The sequence below is a fragment of the Phocoena phocoena genome, chromosome 13, assembly GCF_963924675.1.
Source record: "Phocoena phocoena chromosome 13, mPhoPho1.1, whole genome shotgun sequence".
In the NCBI taxonomy this organism is placed as follows: domain Eukaryota; kingdom Metazoa; phylum Chordata; class Mammalia; order Artiodactyla; family Phocoenidae; genus Phocoena; species Phocoena phocoena.
The window spans coordinates 48282648-48298621 of NC_089231.1; the positions used below are offsets into that span (position 1 = coordinate 48282648).

The 15974-nt window shown below is 36.3% G+C and overlaps 1 protein-coding gene across 1 annotated transcript in view; it reads left to right on the top strand.

The window, feature by feature from the left end:
• Positions 1-15974, top strand: part of SS18 (SS18 subunit of BAF chromatin remodeling complex) — a 76200-nt gene that overhangs the window by 25463 nt on the left and 34763 nt on the right. Inside the window, exon 4 of the mRNA XM_065889289.1 lies at positions 11969-12122. Within this exon, the coding sequence (XP_065745361.1) occupies positions 11969-12122 (154 nt within the window). The remainder of the gene's footprint in view (positions 1-11968; positions 12123-15974) is intronic.

A 15974-nucleotide genomic window follows, 5' to 3' on the forward strand; every position in this document is an offset into this window, starting at 1 on the left:
TAGGGAAGGTTTCATAAAGGAGGTAACCCTGTATTTCATAGAGAATTGATTTATGGGGGCACATTTCTCTACATTAATGTATGATAGGGAGCATTTTGCCAACATTGTTGCCTATCTTGTCTTTTTAGAATCCTAGGAAAAATCATGTTAACTATTTGCTGGATAGCATATATAAAATTCAGAAGACTGTCTGAGTCCAAATATGTAAAGAAATTGGATATATCTCTTACTGCGAGAAATACAAATGTGTGTGTAATTTTCTTGCAGAACTATATTAGTGAATGAAGCTTATAAATGTACTAGAGAACCTAAAGGTTGTCCCTTTGTTATTAATTGAAAATAATGTATCTAGCTCACCTCTATAAAGAGCAGAATTTGTTTGCCATATAGCTAAGAAAGTAAAGAACCTAAATGTTGGAAATTAAGTAATTTATTCTTATTTGCACAGAATAAGTACAGAAAAGTATTTGTACAGGGTTGTTTAAGCATTATTTTTATTGGCAAAATAATGAAACAATATAAGGAAAAACTGTCAGTAGTGAGGATGGGTTAAAAACTGTTATATCTTATTCAGTTGAGTTCTGTACTTTTGCATGAGATTGAATTATATGCTGATATAGGATAATACCTACAGTAGAATTAATAACAGGATAGTGTGACCCTACTTTTAAAAGCTAAATATATGTTTATATATATGAATTTTGAAAAAGATTCTGGAGATGTGCATACCAAGCTTTTAGCAATGGTTCCCGTGTGTATTGTTTCTATTTTTATAATGATTACACATTATTTTTGTAATTTAGCCAGGCTGGTATAGATACAAAAACAATATTTAAAAAATTCAAGATCAAGCAAACATATATTTCTTCATTTTTTAAAAAAAAATGTATTTATTTATTTATTAGTTTTGGTTGTGCTGGGTCTTCATTGCTGCACACAGGCATTCTCTAGTTGCAGTGAGCAGGGGTTGCTCTTTGTTGCGGTGTGCGGGCTTCTCATTGCAGTGGCTTCTCTTGTTGCGGAGCACGGGCTCTAGGTGCGCAGGCTTCAGTAGTTGTGGCTCGTGGGCTCTAGAACACAGGCTCAGTAGTTGCGGCGCATGGGCTTAGTTGCTCCGCAGCATGTGGGATCTTCCCGGTCCAGGGCTTGAACCTGTGTCCCCTGCGTTGGCACTGCGTCACCAGGGAAGTCCCAAGCCAAATATATATTTCTTAATGGGTGGTATTATTACAACTTTAAGAAAGGCTTAGGGCTTCCCTGGTGGCGCAGTGGTTGAGAGTCCGCCTGCGGATGCAGGGGACACGGGTTCGTGCCCCGGTCCGGGAAGACCCCACATGCCGCGGAGCAGCTGGGCCCGTGAGCCATGGCTGCTGAGCCTGCGCGTCCGGAGCCTGTGCTCCGCAATGGGAGAGACCACAACAGTGAGAGACCGAAAAAAAAAAAAGAAAGGCTTAGGGTCCTGTCTCCCAGTGTTTCCGGAGTAGATTAGTTTATTTATTTTTTTCTTTTCTTTTGAAAGAATACTCTAGAGAAATCTTCTGGTCTGTGAAGAAAAAGACATTTACTTTTTGTTCTTTAGATTATATGGTTCTGGAGTGATTGTTTAGTGGTTAACATCATCAGGGTCTGGAAGACTTGGTTTTTCAGAGCTGAGACAAAGTGTAATGTTGGATTTGTTATGGTAAAAATGTTTGCTGTTTCATAAAGTTGAATTTAGTGGGGAACCTAGTACTAAAACTGGGGAGAGTATTTTTAGTAGGTCAGTCATTCTGGGGCCTAAGCCTTTAGGACAGTTGAAGAATCAAAATGCTGTGAAAATAACTGGGAGATATTATTAGTTATGAAAGTTAAACTGATCACATTTTACGATAGGACTGAATATTAGCTGTCTTCTTTGGAACAAGGTGCCATATGACAATTTATGAGATTGTTAAATTGAAGAAATCAATTGGTGAGGTCAAAAGCCAGCATAAATTCAAGGCTACCCATGGTGGCATCCTGAAATTTCTTGTAGGCACGAATGAGGAATCGAGGAGACCTTCCTAAACTGTTTCAGATATGTGTAAAATTCATTTTGGGGAGACTGATTTTAGGACTAGGAACTAAGGCAAATATGATACAGATGGGGCTTTTGGATCCAGTCTTGGTTGACTAATCAAGAGTCTTTTGTGTGTATAGGGATCATCTCTTTATCAACTTTTGGAAGTATTTTATCTGTGTATATGTATCTATATATGTAAAATATGTATAACCTGTTTTGAATAATTTATTTTTAAATCTATTTCTACATGTCACTTTAGTGCCTCCTTTGGGAAACTATTTTAATGACAGCTATACTAATGATAGTTATACAGATGAAGAATTGTTAAACTAAAATTTGTATTTTTCAGTTTTTTTGTATTCTAAAGAAATATTGAAGATAATTTTATAGTCAAAATTATTTTTAGTTTTATAGTAAATCATTTAAATTTGATGGTTTCTTCATTTATTTACTAAGTATTAAGTGCCTGCTGTGTGTCAGGCAATAGTTTTTGAAACGTCAGTGAGCAAAACATTCCTGCTCTCTTGGGTTTTATATTCTAGCAAACGAGGCAGGCATAACAAATAATTAAATCACGTAGTCTGTTGGACAATGGAAAGAGCTAAGGAAAAGGAAAACAAATAGGAGAGGGAGAGGTGTATTGGGAATACTGGAGGCAGGGGATGGAATTTGTAATATGAAGTAGACTGGTCAGGGTATACCTCTTTGAGAAGGTGACATCTGAGCTAAGACTTGAGGAAGAATGTTTTAGGCAGAGGAAAGAAGCAGTGGAAAGCTCCTGAAGTGAAACTGTGCCTGGCTTGTTGAAGGAACAACATGAAGGCTGTTGTGGCTGGGACAGAATAAGGAGCTTATATGAACAGAACCTATTGTGTAGACTATTGTAAGGACTTTTTCACTCTGAAATCGGAAGCCCTTGGAGGATTTTGAGCCGAAGAGTGAATTGGTATATTTTAATAAGCTCATTCTGCTTACTGCGTGGAGAATTTACTATGGAGAAGTGTGGGTCGGAGCAGGAAATCCAGTAAGGAGGCCCTTGCAGTAATCAACATGAGAGAGGTGATGGTGGCTGGTAGCAGGGTGGTAGCAGAAGACGTAGTGGTAGAAGTGGTCAAACTGTTGAGTATATGTTAAAGGTAGAGATCAAAGGATATGTTGAAAATTGGACGTAGGGGGCAGAGTGTAAGAAGAAAAGTGTCAAAGATGACCCCATGGTTTTCAGAGCAACTGGACGGATGAAATTGCCATCAGCTGATACTGTTGGGTAAAGGGATTTGAGGCTGAGGCAGAGATATCAGGGAGTCAGTGTTGTAGATTTTAAGTTGAGATGTCTGATAGACTTCCAGATGGAGATGAGGTAGAATAGGGAATTTTGACAATTAAAAAACATGAAAATTACCACAAAGATACTGGCCTCTGATTTAATTTTGAAATGCTATATTTTAAAATCATTTCTTCATTTAACAAATCTTTATTGAGTACCATATTTTACACTAGATGATTGGGGGCTACAGTGATAGGCAAATATAATTATGGACTGAGTCCTAACAGAAATTAACATACAGTGTGGTCGGCAGACATTAATTAAGTAATTACACAAACATTTTAAGTGCCAATTGTAAATGCTATGAAGGAAGGGCATCTAGGACTAAGGGAGCAGATATTGGGGGCTGATGATTCTGGTGGTCTTCCTTGAGGAAATGACATTTGAGGTATAATTTACAGAGAATAAAATTCATTCATTTAAATTGTATAGATGGATTAATTTTGACAAATCCATGTAACCACCACTACAATCAGGATATAGAACAATGCTGCCATTCCAGAAAAGTTTTCCGATGCCTGTTTTTTGCCCATTTTCCATTGGGTTTTCTTTTTTAAAATTTATTTGTAGGGGTTCTTTATTCTAGATATAAATCTTTTATTGGCTATATATATTGCAGATACCTTCTTCCAGTTCGAAAGTTGCTTTTTTATTCTCTTTATGATGTCTTTGGATGAACAGAGTTTCTAATTTAAATGAAATCCAGTTTATCAATCTTTTTTATTTCTTTTCTGTATCTTGTTTAAGACATATTTTCTTGTATCAGGGTCATGAAGATATGCCTATGCATTCTTCTAAAAGTTTGTCTATCCATGATTCATTGCAAATTAAATTTGTTTATGATCTGAGCTAGGAGTCAGGGTTCATTTTTGTTCATATGATATTCAACTTATCCGGTACCATTTATTGGAAAGATCAGTTTTTACCCATTGAATATAAGTCGTTTTGTTGTAACGTGACTGTATGTGTTACACTGTTCCTCAACTCTATTCTGTTGGTCTTTTTATTCTTTTGGTTTGTTTATCTGTCCTTGCACCAACCAATATCTTAATTATAGCAGCAGATAGTGTTGTTCTTTGAGTGTCCTGGCTATTTTGTCTTTTGTATTTCCATATAAATTTTACAGTCAGCTTGTTAATTTCTACAGCAAGCCTGTTGGGATTTTGATTGAGATTACATGGAATCTCTAAGTCAACATTGGAGAAACTGATATCTCCACAATATTTAGTCTTCCAGTCAATGAAGATGTCATATCCCTCTGTTTAGTAAACTCCTTAATTTCTCTCAACATTGTCACAGTGTAGAAGTATTGCACATATCTTGCTAGGTTTGTTCCTAGCTATTCAGTTTTTTTGGATGCTATTATACATGGTATCATCTTTTAAATTTTAATTTTCTAGTTTATTGGCAATATATAGAAATACAGTTGATTTTTATATATTGACCTTGTCTCTAGTTACCTTAGTGATTCTCATAGTTTGTTACAGATTTTCTTGGGGTTTTCTATGCATTCAATCATGTCATCTTTGAATAATAATTATGTCTTTTCCAATCTTTTATTCCTTCTTATTTTTTTCCTACTTTTTTTTTATACTACTGATTTGTTTATTGGTTTATTTATTTTGTTGAATAGTCTTGGTGTTAATGGATAGTCTTGTCTTGTTCCTGAATTCTTGTTTTCTTTCCTGAAAGTCCAGTATTTCATCAGTAAGATGATATTGAGTATACATTTTTTTTGTAAACTAGATTTGTTAGATTAAGGATGCTCCTGTTAGTTTTTTAAAGTCTTTAGTGGGTGTTGAATTTTATCACATCATTTTCCTTTATTGAGATGATTATATGAATTTTATTTTGGTAATTTGGTGAGTTACAATGATCAATTTCCAAAAGTTAAATCAGCCTGCACTCCTGGAATAAATTCCATTGGTTATATAATGTATCGTCTTTTTAATACAGTCTATATTTGATTTGCAAAATTTTGTTTAGGATTTTTATGTCTGTTCATGAGAAATATTGGCCTGTAAATTTCTTTCTTGTAATGTCATTTTGAGGTTTTGGTGTCAGAGTTTTGGTGACCTCATTAAGGATTGGGAATTGTTCTGCATTTTTGTGTTCTCTGGAAGATTGTATATGGTTCATTGAGTACTTGTCTATTTTATTTCCTTCATTATACTACTTTGGGTTTGACTGATGTCTTTTCCTAGCTACTGCACGTAGAAGCTTATATCATTAATTTTTCAACTTTTCTTAAAAATGAATTTTAAATATGCATTTTAAAGCTATAAATTTTCCTTTTAGCATAGCTGTAGCTGCATCTCACAAATTTTGATGTTGCATTTTCATTACCATTCAGTTAAACGTATTTTCTAATTTCCATTGTTATTTCTTCATTAACTAACAGGTTATTGGTTTTGTTATTGATTTCTAGTTTAATTTCACTGTGCTCAAAACATACAGCATAAGATTTCAATCATTTGTTATTTGTTGACTTGCCCTGTGGTCCTGTATATGACCTAGTTTGGTCTATATTCCTTGAGTATTTGAGAAGAATGTGTATTATGCAATTGTTGAATATAGTAGTCTATGCATGTTAATTACATCGAGTTGTTAATAATGATGTCAAATCTTTCATATTCTCAGGGTTTTTTTTTCATTTGTTTGTTGTTTTTTTGGTCTCCTTGTTCTGTCAGTTACTAGAAGAAGTATATTAAAATCTCCAACCATTATTATGGATTATTCCGTTTTTCCTTTTATGTTATAGATTTTGAAACTGCAATTATGAGATGTATGCAAATTTATGATTGTTACATTTCTGTTGAATCGATCCTTTTATTATAATAAACTATCCTTTTAGTATTTCTAGTAGTATTCCTTTTTATTTTATTTATTTGTTTATTTGGTCACACTGCGTGGCTTGTGGGATCTTAGTTCCCTGCAATGGAAGCACAGAGTCCTAACTGGACTGCCAGGGAATTCCTTCAGTAATATGTCTTGATTTAAGTCAACTATCTAATGTATGGTTACATCACCATACTTTTTTTTTTTTTTTTTTTTTGCGGTACGCGGGCCTCTCACTGTTGTGGCCTTTCCCGTTGCGGAGCACAGGCTCCCGACGCGCAGGCACAGCGGCCATGGCTCACAGGCCCAGCTGCTCCGCAGCATGTGGGATCCTCCCGGACCCTGGCACGAACCCGTGTTCCCTGCATCAGCAGGTGGACTCTCAACCACTGCGCCACTAGGGAAGCCCCATCACCATACTTTTGATTAGAGTTTACATAGTATTCTTTTTTTTTTTTTGCAGTACGCGGGCCTCTCACTGCTGTGGCCTTTGCTGCTGCGGAGCACAGGCTCCAGACGTGCAAGCCCAGCAGCCATGGCTCATGGGCCCAGCCGCTCCACGGCATGTGGGATCTTCCCAGACCGGGGCACGAACCCGTGTCCCCTGCATCGTCAGGCGGACTCCCAACCACTGTGCCACCAGGGAAGCCCCCATAGTATTCTTTTTCTTTTAACACATATGTGTCCTTAAGTTTAAAGTGGATCTCTTGTGAACAGAATATAGTTGAGCGTTTTAAAAAATAATTTTGTTATTTTATTGAAATGAGGGGTCTATATATATTTAACGTTGAACATGATATAGTAGGCTTTCCGTCTATCACCCTGATACTAGTTTCCTATTTGTCTCTTTCTGGTCCTTCTTTGAATTAGTCAAGCATTATTTGTTCCTCTCTTCTAGTTTTTCAGTTATACATTTTTTATATGTGCATATGCATTTTTAAGTAGTTGCCTAACAGATTACAATATGCATCCTTGGTTTATTAGATTCCGCTCAAATTTGTACTTTTAACAGTTGCTGAAAAATACAGGAAACTTGCAACAATATAACTTCATGAATTCTGCTGTCCTTTATGTTAGTCTTGTCATATTTTATACTTCTACATATGTTTAAACTATACTATTCATTGTTACTATTATTTAATTAAATTAATTTCTTTATTTTTGGCTGCGTTGGGTCTTTGTTGCTGCACGTGGGCTTTCTCTAGTTGTGGCGAGCGGGAGTTACTCTTTGTTGCCGTGTGCATGCTTCTCTTGTTGTGGAGCACAGGCTCTCGGCACACGGGCTTCAGTAGTTGTGGCACGTGGGCTCAGTAGTTGTGGCTCACGGGCTATAGAGCGCAGGCTCAGTAGTTGTGGTGCACGGGCTCAGTTGCTCTGCGGCATGTGGGATCTTCCCAGACCAGGGTTCGAACCCATGTCCCCTGCACTGGCAGGCAGATTCTTAACCACTGTGCCACCAGGAAAGTCCCACTATTATTTTAAATGTTAGTATTTTTATTTATCTACATATTTACCTTTCCATTCCTATTAATCCCTCTAGTTTTGTGCCGTTTTCATTTAGCTGGATGAATTCTCTTCATTTGTTACAGGTTATCTTAGCTTTTGTTCATCTGAAACTATTATTGTTTCATTTTTGTGTTTGGAGGTTATTTTCTCTTAGTATAGAATTCTAGGTTGGTTGTTGATTATTTTCTTTTTCTGTCTTAGCACTTTATAGATGTCATTTTTAAAATATTCTATTTCCATTATTTCTGATAAAAAATAGGTTTTTAGGCTAATTGCCATCCACCTGAAGGTAATGTGTTTTATTTTCCCTGGCTACTTTTAAGATTTTCACTTTGACTTTGGTTTTTAGGACTTTGAAGTATCTAGCCATGGTTTTCTTCATATCCTGCTGAGGTTTGTAGCGCTTCATACGTTTGCTAGAGACTCATGTCTTTTGTTAGCTTTGGAAAATTCTTGAGCAGTATTCTTATTGCTTATGTGTTATTTTCTCTTCTCTACATTTTTTCTCTTTTTTTGTCTGCACTGCATGGCTTGTGGGATTTTAGCTCCCCAACCAGGTATCAAGCCCATGTCCTTGGCAGTGAGAGCACGGAGTCCTAACCTCTGGACCTCCAGGGAATTCCCTCTCTTCTACTTTTGTAACTCCAGTTAGATGTGTTTTAGGCCTTTTCACCATGACGTACATGTCTTTCTTTACATTTTCTGCTCATATTTTCTCTCCTTTATATCTTTTTGATGTGTTGTATTTTCTATATGTCTGTTGCTCCCTTTGACTTAAGAATTCTAGGCTTTGCTGAAATTCTCCATTTGTCCTGTTTGTTTTTTGCCTTGAATATATCAATCAGTCATTTTTAAAGTCTCTCAGATAACTCTAAAATGTGAATGACCTATGTGTCTTCTCCTGTTTTCTATTATTTCTATTTGTTGTCCATCTACTCTTTTGTTTTTTTTAAATGGAGATGAAATTCGCATAACATGAGGTTCATCATTTTAACCTTTAAATGTACAGGCACCCCTCAGAGATATTGTGGATTCAGTTCCAGACCACCACAGTACAGTGAATATTGCAATAAAGCTAGTTACAGAAATTTTTCAGTTTCCCAGAGCATATAAAAGTTATGTTTAGACTGTACTGTAGTCTATGAAGTATGCAGTAGCACTGTGTCTAAAAATCAATGTACATACCTTAATTAAAAAATATTTTATTGCTAAAAAATGCTAACCATAATCTGAACCTTCAGTGAGTGATAATCTTTTTGCAATAGTAACATTAAAGGGTACTGCTCACAGACCACCATAACATATATAATAATCATGAAAAAGTTTGAAGTATTGTGAAAATTATCAAAATGTGACACAAAGACACGAAATGAGCAGATGCTGTTGGAAAAATGGTGCCGATCCACTTGTTCCACACAGGGTTGCCACAGACCTCTGATTTGTAGAAAAACATGGTATCTGTGAAGCACAATAAAATGAGGAATCCCTGTATACAGTTCAGTGGGTGTTAGTATATTCATAGTGCTGTGCAGCCATCACCATTATCTAATTCTAGGACACCATCACCCCAAAGAAGAAAACTCATGACCATTGACAGTCAACCTCAATTCTCCCCTCTGCCCGTCCCCTGGCAAAGACTGATCAGTCTACTTTCTGTCTCTCCGGCTTTGCCTATTCTGGACAGTTGATATAAATGGAATCATACAATGTATGGCCTTTTGAGTCTGACTTCTTCACTTAGCGTAGTGTTTTCAAGATTTATCCATGTTGTAGCGTGTATCACTACTTCATTCCATTTTGTGGCTGAATAATATTCCATTGTGTGGATATTTACCACATTTTGTTTATCAATTCATCAGCTGAAGGACATTTAGGTTTTTTTCTACCGTCTGGCTATTATGAATAGTGCTGCTGTGAACATTCACGTATAAGTTTTGTGTGAATGTACGTCTTCAGTTCTCTTGGGTCTATACCAGGAGTGGAATTGCTAGGTCATATGGTAACTCTATGTTTAACTCTTTGAGAAACTGCTAGTGTTCTCCACAATAGTTGCACCCTTTTACAATCCCATCAGCATGTACAAGAGATTTTCTCTGCATTCTTGCCAACACACATTACTTTCTACAGTTGTTTTTTTTAATTATTATAGCCATCCTAATGGGTGTTGGCCATTTATTCTTATTTTTTTAGAATGCCTTGTAACTTTTAATTGAGGGCTTATTGACTTGTTAGGGCTGATCTGTTTCAATTTTTACCTTAGTCCAAGGAGAGGCTTTTTTGAAGTCTCAACAGAGAGACTGAATTGTTTTTGAAGGCCCTTCTGATTTGGTGGGGCCTACACTCCAATCTTTGTCTCCCTCGAATTGGGCAGAAGCTGAAATCTCTTTTCAGCTCTTTTGCTTCCGAACTGCTGTTTTCTGCTCGTTTTCTTGAATTTACCCCTCTTTGTGTTTCTTCCTCTCTGGAACTTGGTTCTTTAATTTCCAGCTCTCTGTTAGCCAAAAATTCTGTCTTCTCTCCGTCTAGTAGGACTGCCACTTTCTACTTGGACTCTATTTTCCTGTTATACAGCAAAGTAAAGGAAAAGCCAAGTTGATTATGGGGCTGATTTTCTATTTTTCCATTCTTTAAAGAGTTGTAGCCCCTCTTGTTCCTCTCTGTGTACATTACTCTTCAGTGCCTTCAAATGGTTTCTACATTTGTCTAGATTTTATAACTTTTATTAGCAAGAGGGTTGGTTTGGTACAAGCTAGTCTGTTATGATGGGAACCACGCATACTGATGTTTCATGAATTGAATCACAAGAAAATGAAAAACTAATACCTATTGAGAGTGAGAGCATGAATTTTCAAGAGAAAATCTGGACAAGGATATAGGAGAAAGGAATTTTATTTTCAAGCAAGAGGGCCAAGTCAGCCATATTGAAGGATGGTAAAGGATGATTTAAAGTGAGATATGTGACACTAAGTTGATATTTAGTAAGTTTTTTGAAAATGAAACAAAGTGTTTAAAGAATACAAATTGGATGAAGAATTTAAGATAAGAATTGAAGAGAAAATATTTAATGAGCCATTATTGGATTGGATTTAGTAGTGAAGAAATAAAGATTATGAATTTGGAACGAGTGCTATTAGAGTAGTACTTGGTTAATTTTGTAAATGTTAGTGGTTATTAGGTGGTTGGAGATTTGAGTGTTTACTGTGATGTCTAAAGAACAATGTATATCTGGTAAGTATGCCAGGGAGGATTGCGTTCGCAAAATCTGGGTGTAAACACAAAATCTGGGTGTAGACGCAGTAAACATACGGGAGGAAGAGAATGACTGAAGTTCTAGGAATGGACATTATGTTTAAAATGTAGACAAGTAGGGAAAGAAGGCAGAAATAGATTTGTAAAGAACAGTACTTCCCTATCCTCTTGTAGGATTAAAAAACTGGGGTTTGGAAAGAAACTATGTGCTTTCTCTACCCAAATATTCTCAAGAAGGGAGCCAGGTGTTATAGAGCACCTTGTATCTGTGTTTTTCCTTTCGCCCTTTTGTGAACTCTCAAGGTTAGTCAGTGATTTTTTTCACACTTTCATTAGGAAATTTGCCAAAGGCATCCTTTTGAGGCAGCTGTCTCTGTACCCTTGGAGGCCATCAGTAATGTTTCCAATCCATAGGAGTAGTCGGCACAAAAATGTTGGGCTGAGCTGAGTCTTTGCGGTTTAAAACATTCCCCCTCCAAAACCACTCCCCCTCCTCAAACAGTATAAAATATATCACATTTTGAAGCTTTTGGTCCTTAGTCTTCTGTTACTATATCTTTTCAGGTAAAATTCATCATTAATAGTAAATATATCCAAATATATTAATAATGAAAGGAGACTTAATTTTTAAAACATAATTTAAATAACAACAATAGTGGGCACATTAGAAATCCTTATACATAAATGAATAAGAATTCTTTTTGTACAGAATGTTATAAGTTTTAATTTTCACTGTAAAGTAGAATATACTTGAATCATGGTGTTCTTTTGGTGTAAGGTGGTCGGATGATATATTCATGCTGACGATCTTGTGAAGTCTTTTGAATCTTGTGAAGCATATTAAATATGATGTTGTTAAGTCCATGATTAAAATGCATTAGAATAAGTTGAAATGCATTTGTGTTTTTGTCCCTATTCAACTGAATAGTATAGGCAACTGTTATACCATATGCATCTTTAGTATATTAGTCTGACTGTTTTTCTTATTTTACTAAACTGTCTTCTTTCAGCCACCCACACAGAATATGCCTATGGGTCCTGGAGGGATGAATCAGAGCGGCCCTCCCCCACCTCCACGCTCACACAACATGCCTTCAGATGGAATGGTAGCTGGGGGTCCTCCTGCACCACACATGCAGAACCAGATGAACGGCCAGATGCCTGGTAAGTTTTTCTCCTCTAAGACATTAACACCGGAGTTGCTTAGCAACTGAAACGACGTGGGGCCTCAAGGGATACTAGATTGTTGATGACAAAACTGCTTTGAATGCCCCCGAGTCCAAGCTCTCTTAGAGTTTGTTAGCTACAGAGCTACGTGACCTGTATTCAGTGTTTATCAGGCTGCCCTTGGGCTTTGATGTAGCTGACACACAGCATTCCTCTGATGAACAGAACTGGCTAAATTTAGTCTGTCTGAAACTATGCAATACAGCTGGCTTTAGAAGCTTTTGGGGGGAAAAAGGCATTGTGCCATAGCTTAAGAATTAAGATCTGTTTATAAAAATGTGTAACATTTCTCTGAGTTTCGTATTTACTTAAAAATTTATTGGTCTCAGAAACAGTATTGCTGGAAAAGACACATGGGGAGAAAAAACAAAACAGGCTCTAAAGTGCTCATGTATTTAGTATTTCCTCATTGGTCTTTTGAAACTGAGTATGCATTTTTATGAATACATGTTTATAGTATAGTAGAAATATGGAAATTGATATTGAAGCAAAATTAAAAGCTGAAAAGTGTCAGGTTTCTTATATAATGAACCATTTACTATTTATCCATTTTAAGTTTAGAGCTGCTTAAAATATCCTTGAGACCATTGGATGCTTATTTAGTTACCTTTTGCTGGTTTGAATTTTTAGTCTGAAAAGTATCAGTATCTTTAAACTATTTTGTTTTTGTAACATCAGTCACACCCATACCTATAATTCATATTTTTACTTTCTAAAGACAAAGGTTGTTTTCATTAACAAAAAGAAAGTATTAAACAAATAGCAGTAAAGAGAGTAAGTTAAAATAACAGAGCAATTTATTTTTTAAATTATTAATATTAGCATCCTTAGGATAGTGTTGTCTTAACTGATTATGTTGGTTGGTAGCATTGGTGTCCAGGGACTATGGCTGTAAAAAATGAAGCAAAAGAGAGCACAGAGCAAAAGAGGCCAGATAGCCTGGCTTATAGGAGATTGATGTGTGATGGGTCATGTAGGAGGGCTGTGGTGTCTTGGTGGCAACCTTCTCTTTCCTGCCAAGGCTTCCGCGGTCATGGCCCAGTGGCCCTCCACCATGTGGAGGTAGGAATAAAGAGGTAACTACTTGTCTGGTTGTGGTCAGAAGCAAGCTTCTTGCTTAATCCACATCTAGCTCATTAGGACACATTGTTTTTAAAACTGGTGGGGTAATGCAGGTTAGCATGTTAGAGGAGTTTTGTGACTTTTTATGGTGGTACCTTTTTTTTTTTTTGGTGGTACGCGGGCCTCTCACTGTTGTGGCCTCTCCCGTTGCGGAGCACAGGCTCCGGACACGCAAGCTCAGCGGCCATGGCTCACGGGCCTAGCCACTCTGCGGCATGTGGGATCTTCCCGGACCAGGGCATGAACCCATGTCCCCTGCGTTGGCAGGCAGACTCCCAACCCCTGCGCCACCTGGGAAGCCCGGTGGTATCTTTAATTAGGATTTTGACTCAACTTCTCCAGATAACATTCAAGCCTAAGGCTGAGGAAGCAAGCAGCAGCAATATAATTATTGTTAACGTGACATTTTCGTTTTTGTGTAAGGCTGTCTGGAATAAGATATACTCTTTATGAGCTAGAGATTTTCAACCACTTATGACCTAGATTGTCCAGAATACCGTAGAGCTTCTAAAACAATTTATAATTAGAGAGTTTACAGTTAGGTGTAGGAGAAATTGGAAGTCCAGTTACTTATATTGTCTTTATTTAATAAGTTTTGTATAGTATTTAGCCAACCTCTTTATGCACACAAATTTGTAACTAGGCTTTTAATTTCCGATTTTAGTTTTGTTCTTAATATTTTATTTTATAATGTAAGTTGTAGTGCTTCTTATATGCTGTTTGATTTGTTCGTATATCCTCTTAGTCTTAGGTTCCTTTTAAAAAAAATTGATTAAAAAAATTAGATAATACGTATCTATGGCACCAAAATAAAAAAGGTACAAAAAGGCGCATACAGCCCCTACCTACCCAGACTCTTTGTTCGAGACAGGCATTGGTACCCAGTTATCCTTGAAAAACATGCATATGCATGTATACATTCTATTTTCTTTCTTCTTATTCTTTTTTTAAAAACACAAATGGTAGCATATAGTAGATATTACTAGATATCATTTTTTTACCTCTTAAAGGTTTCTCTTGGAGACCATGAGTATATAAACATATATTTTGGAGACCAGTCGGTATATAAAGAGCTGCCTCATTCCTTTTGATGACTGCATTACATTCTTTTTTATGGATGCCTCTAATTTACTTGGACAGTTCCCTTCTGATAGAAATATAGGTTATTTCTAGTCTTTTGGTGTTAAAAATTATGCTCTTGTGACTATGCCTGTACAATATAAATAAATAAGTAAACATAAGCTTAAAATTTTGCATCCATATACGTACACACAAAAACTTGTATATTTATAGTGTAAGTTCCTAGAACTGAAATTGCTAGGTTAAAGGTATATGCATTTTATTTTTATTCATTCATTCATTCATTCATTCATTCATTTATGGCTGCGCTGGGTCCTTGTTGCTGCATGCGGGCTTTCTTTAGTTTCAGGGGGCTACTCTTCATTTCGGTGCGCAGGCTTCTCATTGTGGTGGCTTCTCTTGTTGTGGAGCACAGGCTTTAGGTGCGCGGGCTTCAGTAGTTGTGACACACGGGCTCAGTAGTTGTGACATGCAGGCTCAGTAGTTATGGTGCATGGGCTTAGTTGCTCGGAGGCATGTGGGATCTTCCTGGACCAGGGCTCAAACCCGTGTCCCCTGCATTAGCACCACTTCCCCTGCACTGTGCCACCAGGGAAGCCCTAAAGGTATATGTATTTTAAAATATGGTAGTTATTACCATATTGGTTTACATAAAAATAGTAGACCAGTTTATAGTAGACTTATTTATACATTTATATTCTCTCAACAAAGTATGAAAGTGCTTCTTTCTTCATAATATAATTGGAACAAAACTTTTGATCTTTGTAAATCTAAAAGGTGAAAAGTGGATCTCATAGTTTTAATTTGCCTTTTTATTATATTAAATAAAGCAAGCAATTTTCTCATGTTTTATGACCCCTTTTGTAGTTTTCTTGTGAAGTGATCATTCATATACTTGGCCCTTTTACTGCTGGTGGTCTTTTACTTGCTTTATATGTTAAGTAAGTAGTTTGGTCTGTGATATTTCTTGTAAATAATTTTTTCCCAGTTTATCTTTTTATTACTTAATTTTGTTTTGTTGGTCATGGGCAAATGTTTTATTTTTATGTACTCTACTTTATAAATCTTTTATGGTTCTGGGTTTTTTGGCATACTTAAAAAGGCCCTTACAGTCCAAGATTATTTTTAAAATTCTCCGTTTTGCAATACTCTGTTATGATTTCTTTGCTTTTTCTTCTTTTTAATGTTTAATTTTTTTATTCATCTGGACTTAGTTTTGGTAGAAGGAATGTGGTAGGAACCCAACCTGTATTTTTCCAGATATCTTCTCAGTTGTTAAACATCATTTATTGAATTATCTTTTCTTTTGTTCATTGATACTTAATGTCAGTGCCATTGTCATTTACCAAATTATGCATTTCCATCACTTTCAGACTGTGTTCTAGGTTTATTGATCTGTTAATCAGTTCACTTATGTGTTAATACTACATAGTTTTAATTCAGCTTTATATGTTTTGGTCTGTTACAAAGCAAGTCCTCCTTCATTACTCTTTTTTTTTTTTTTTCCAGGATGTTCCTGGCTTTTCAAAAGCAACAGTTTCTTAATCTGTAAAATGATAATAATGTCTACCTCACAGTATTTGCTAT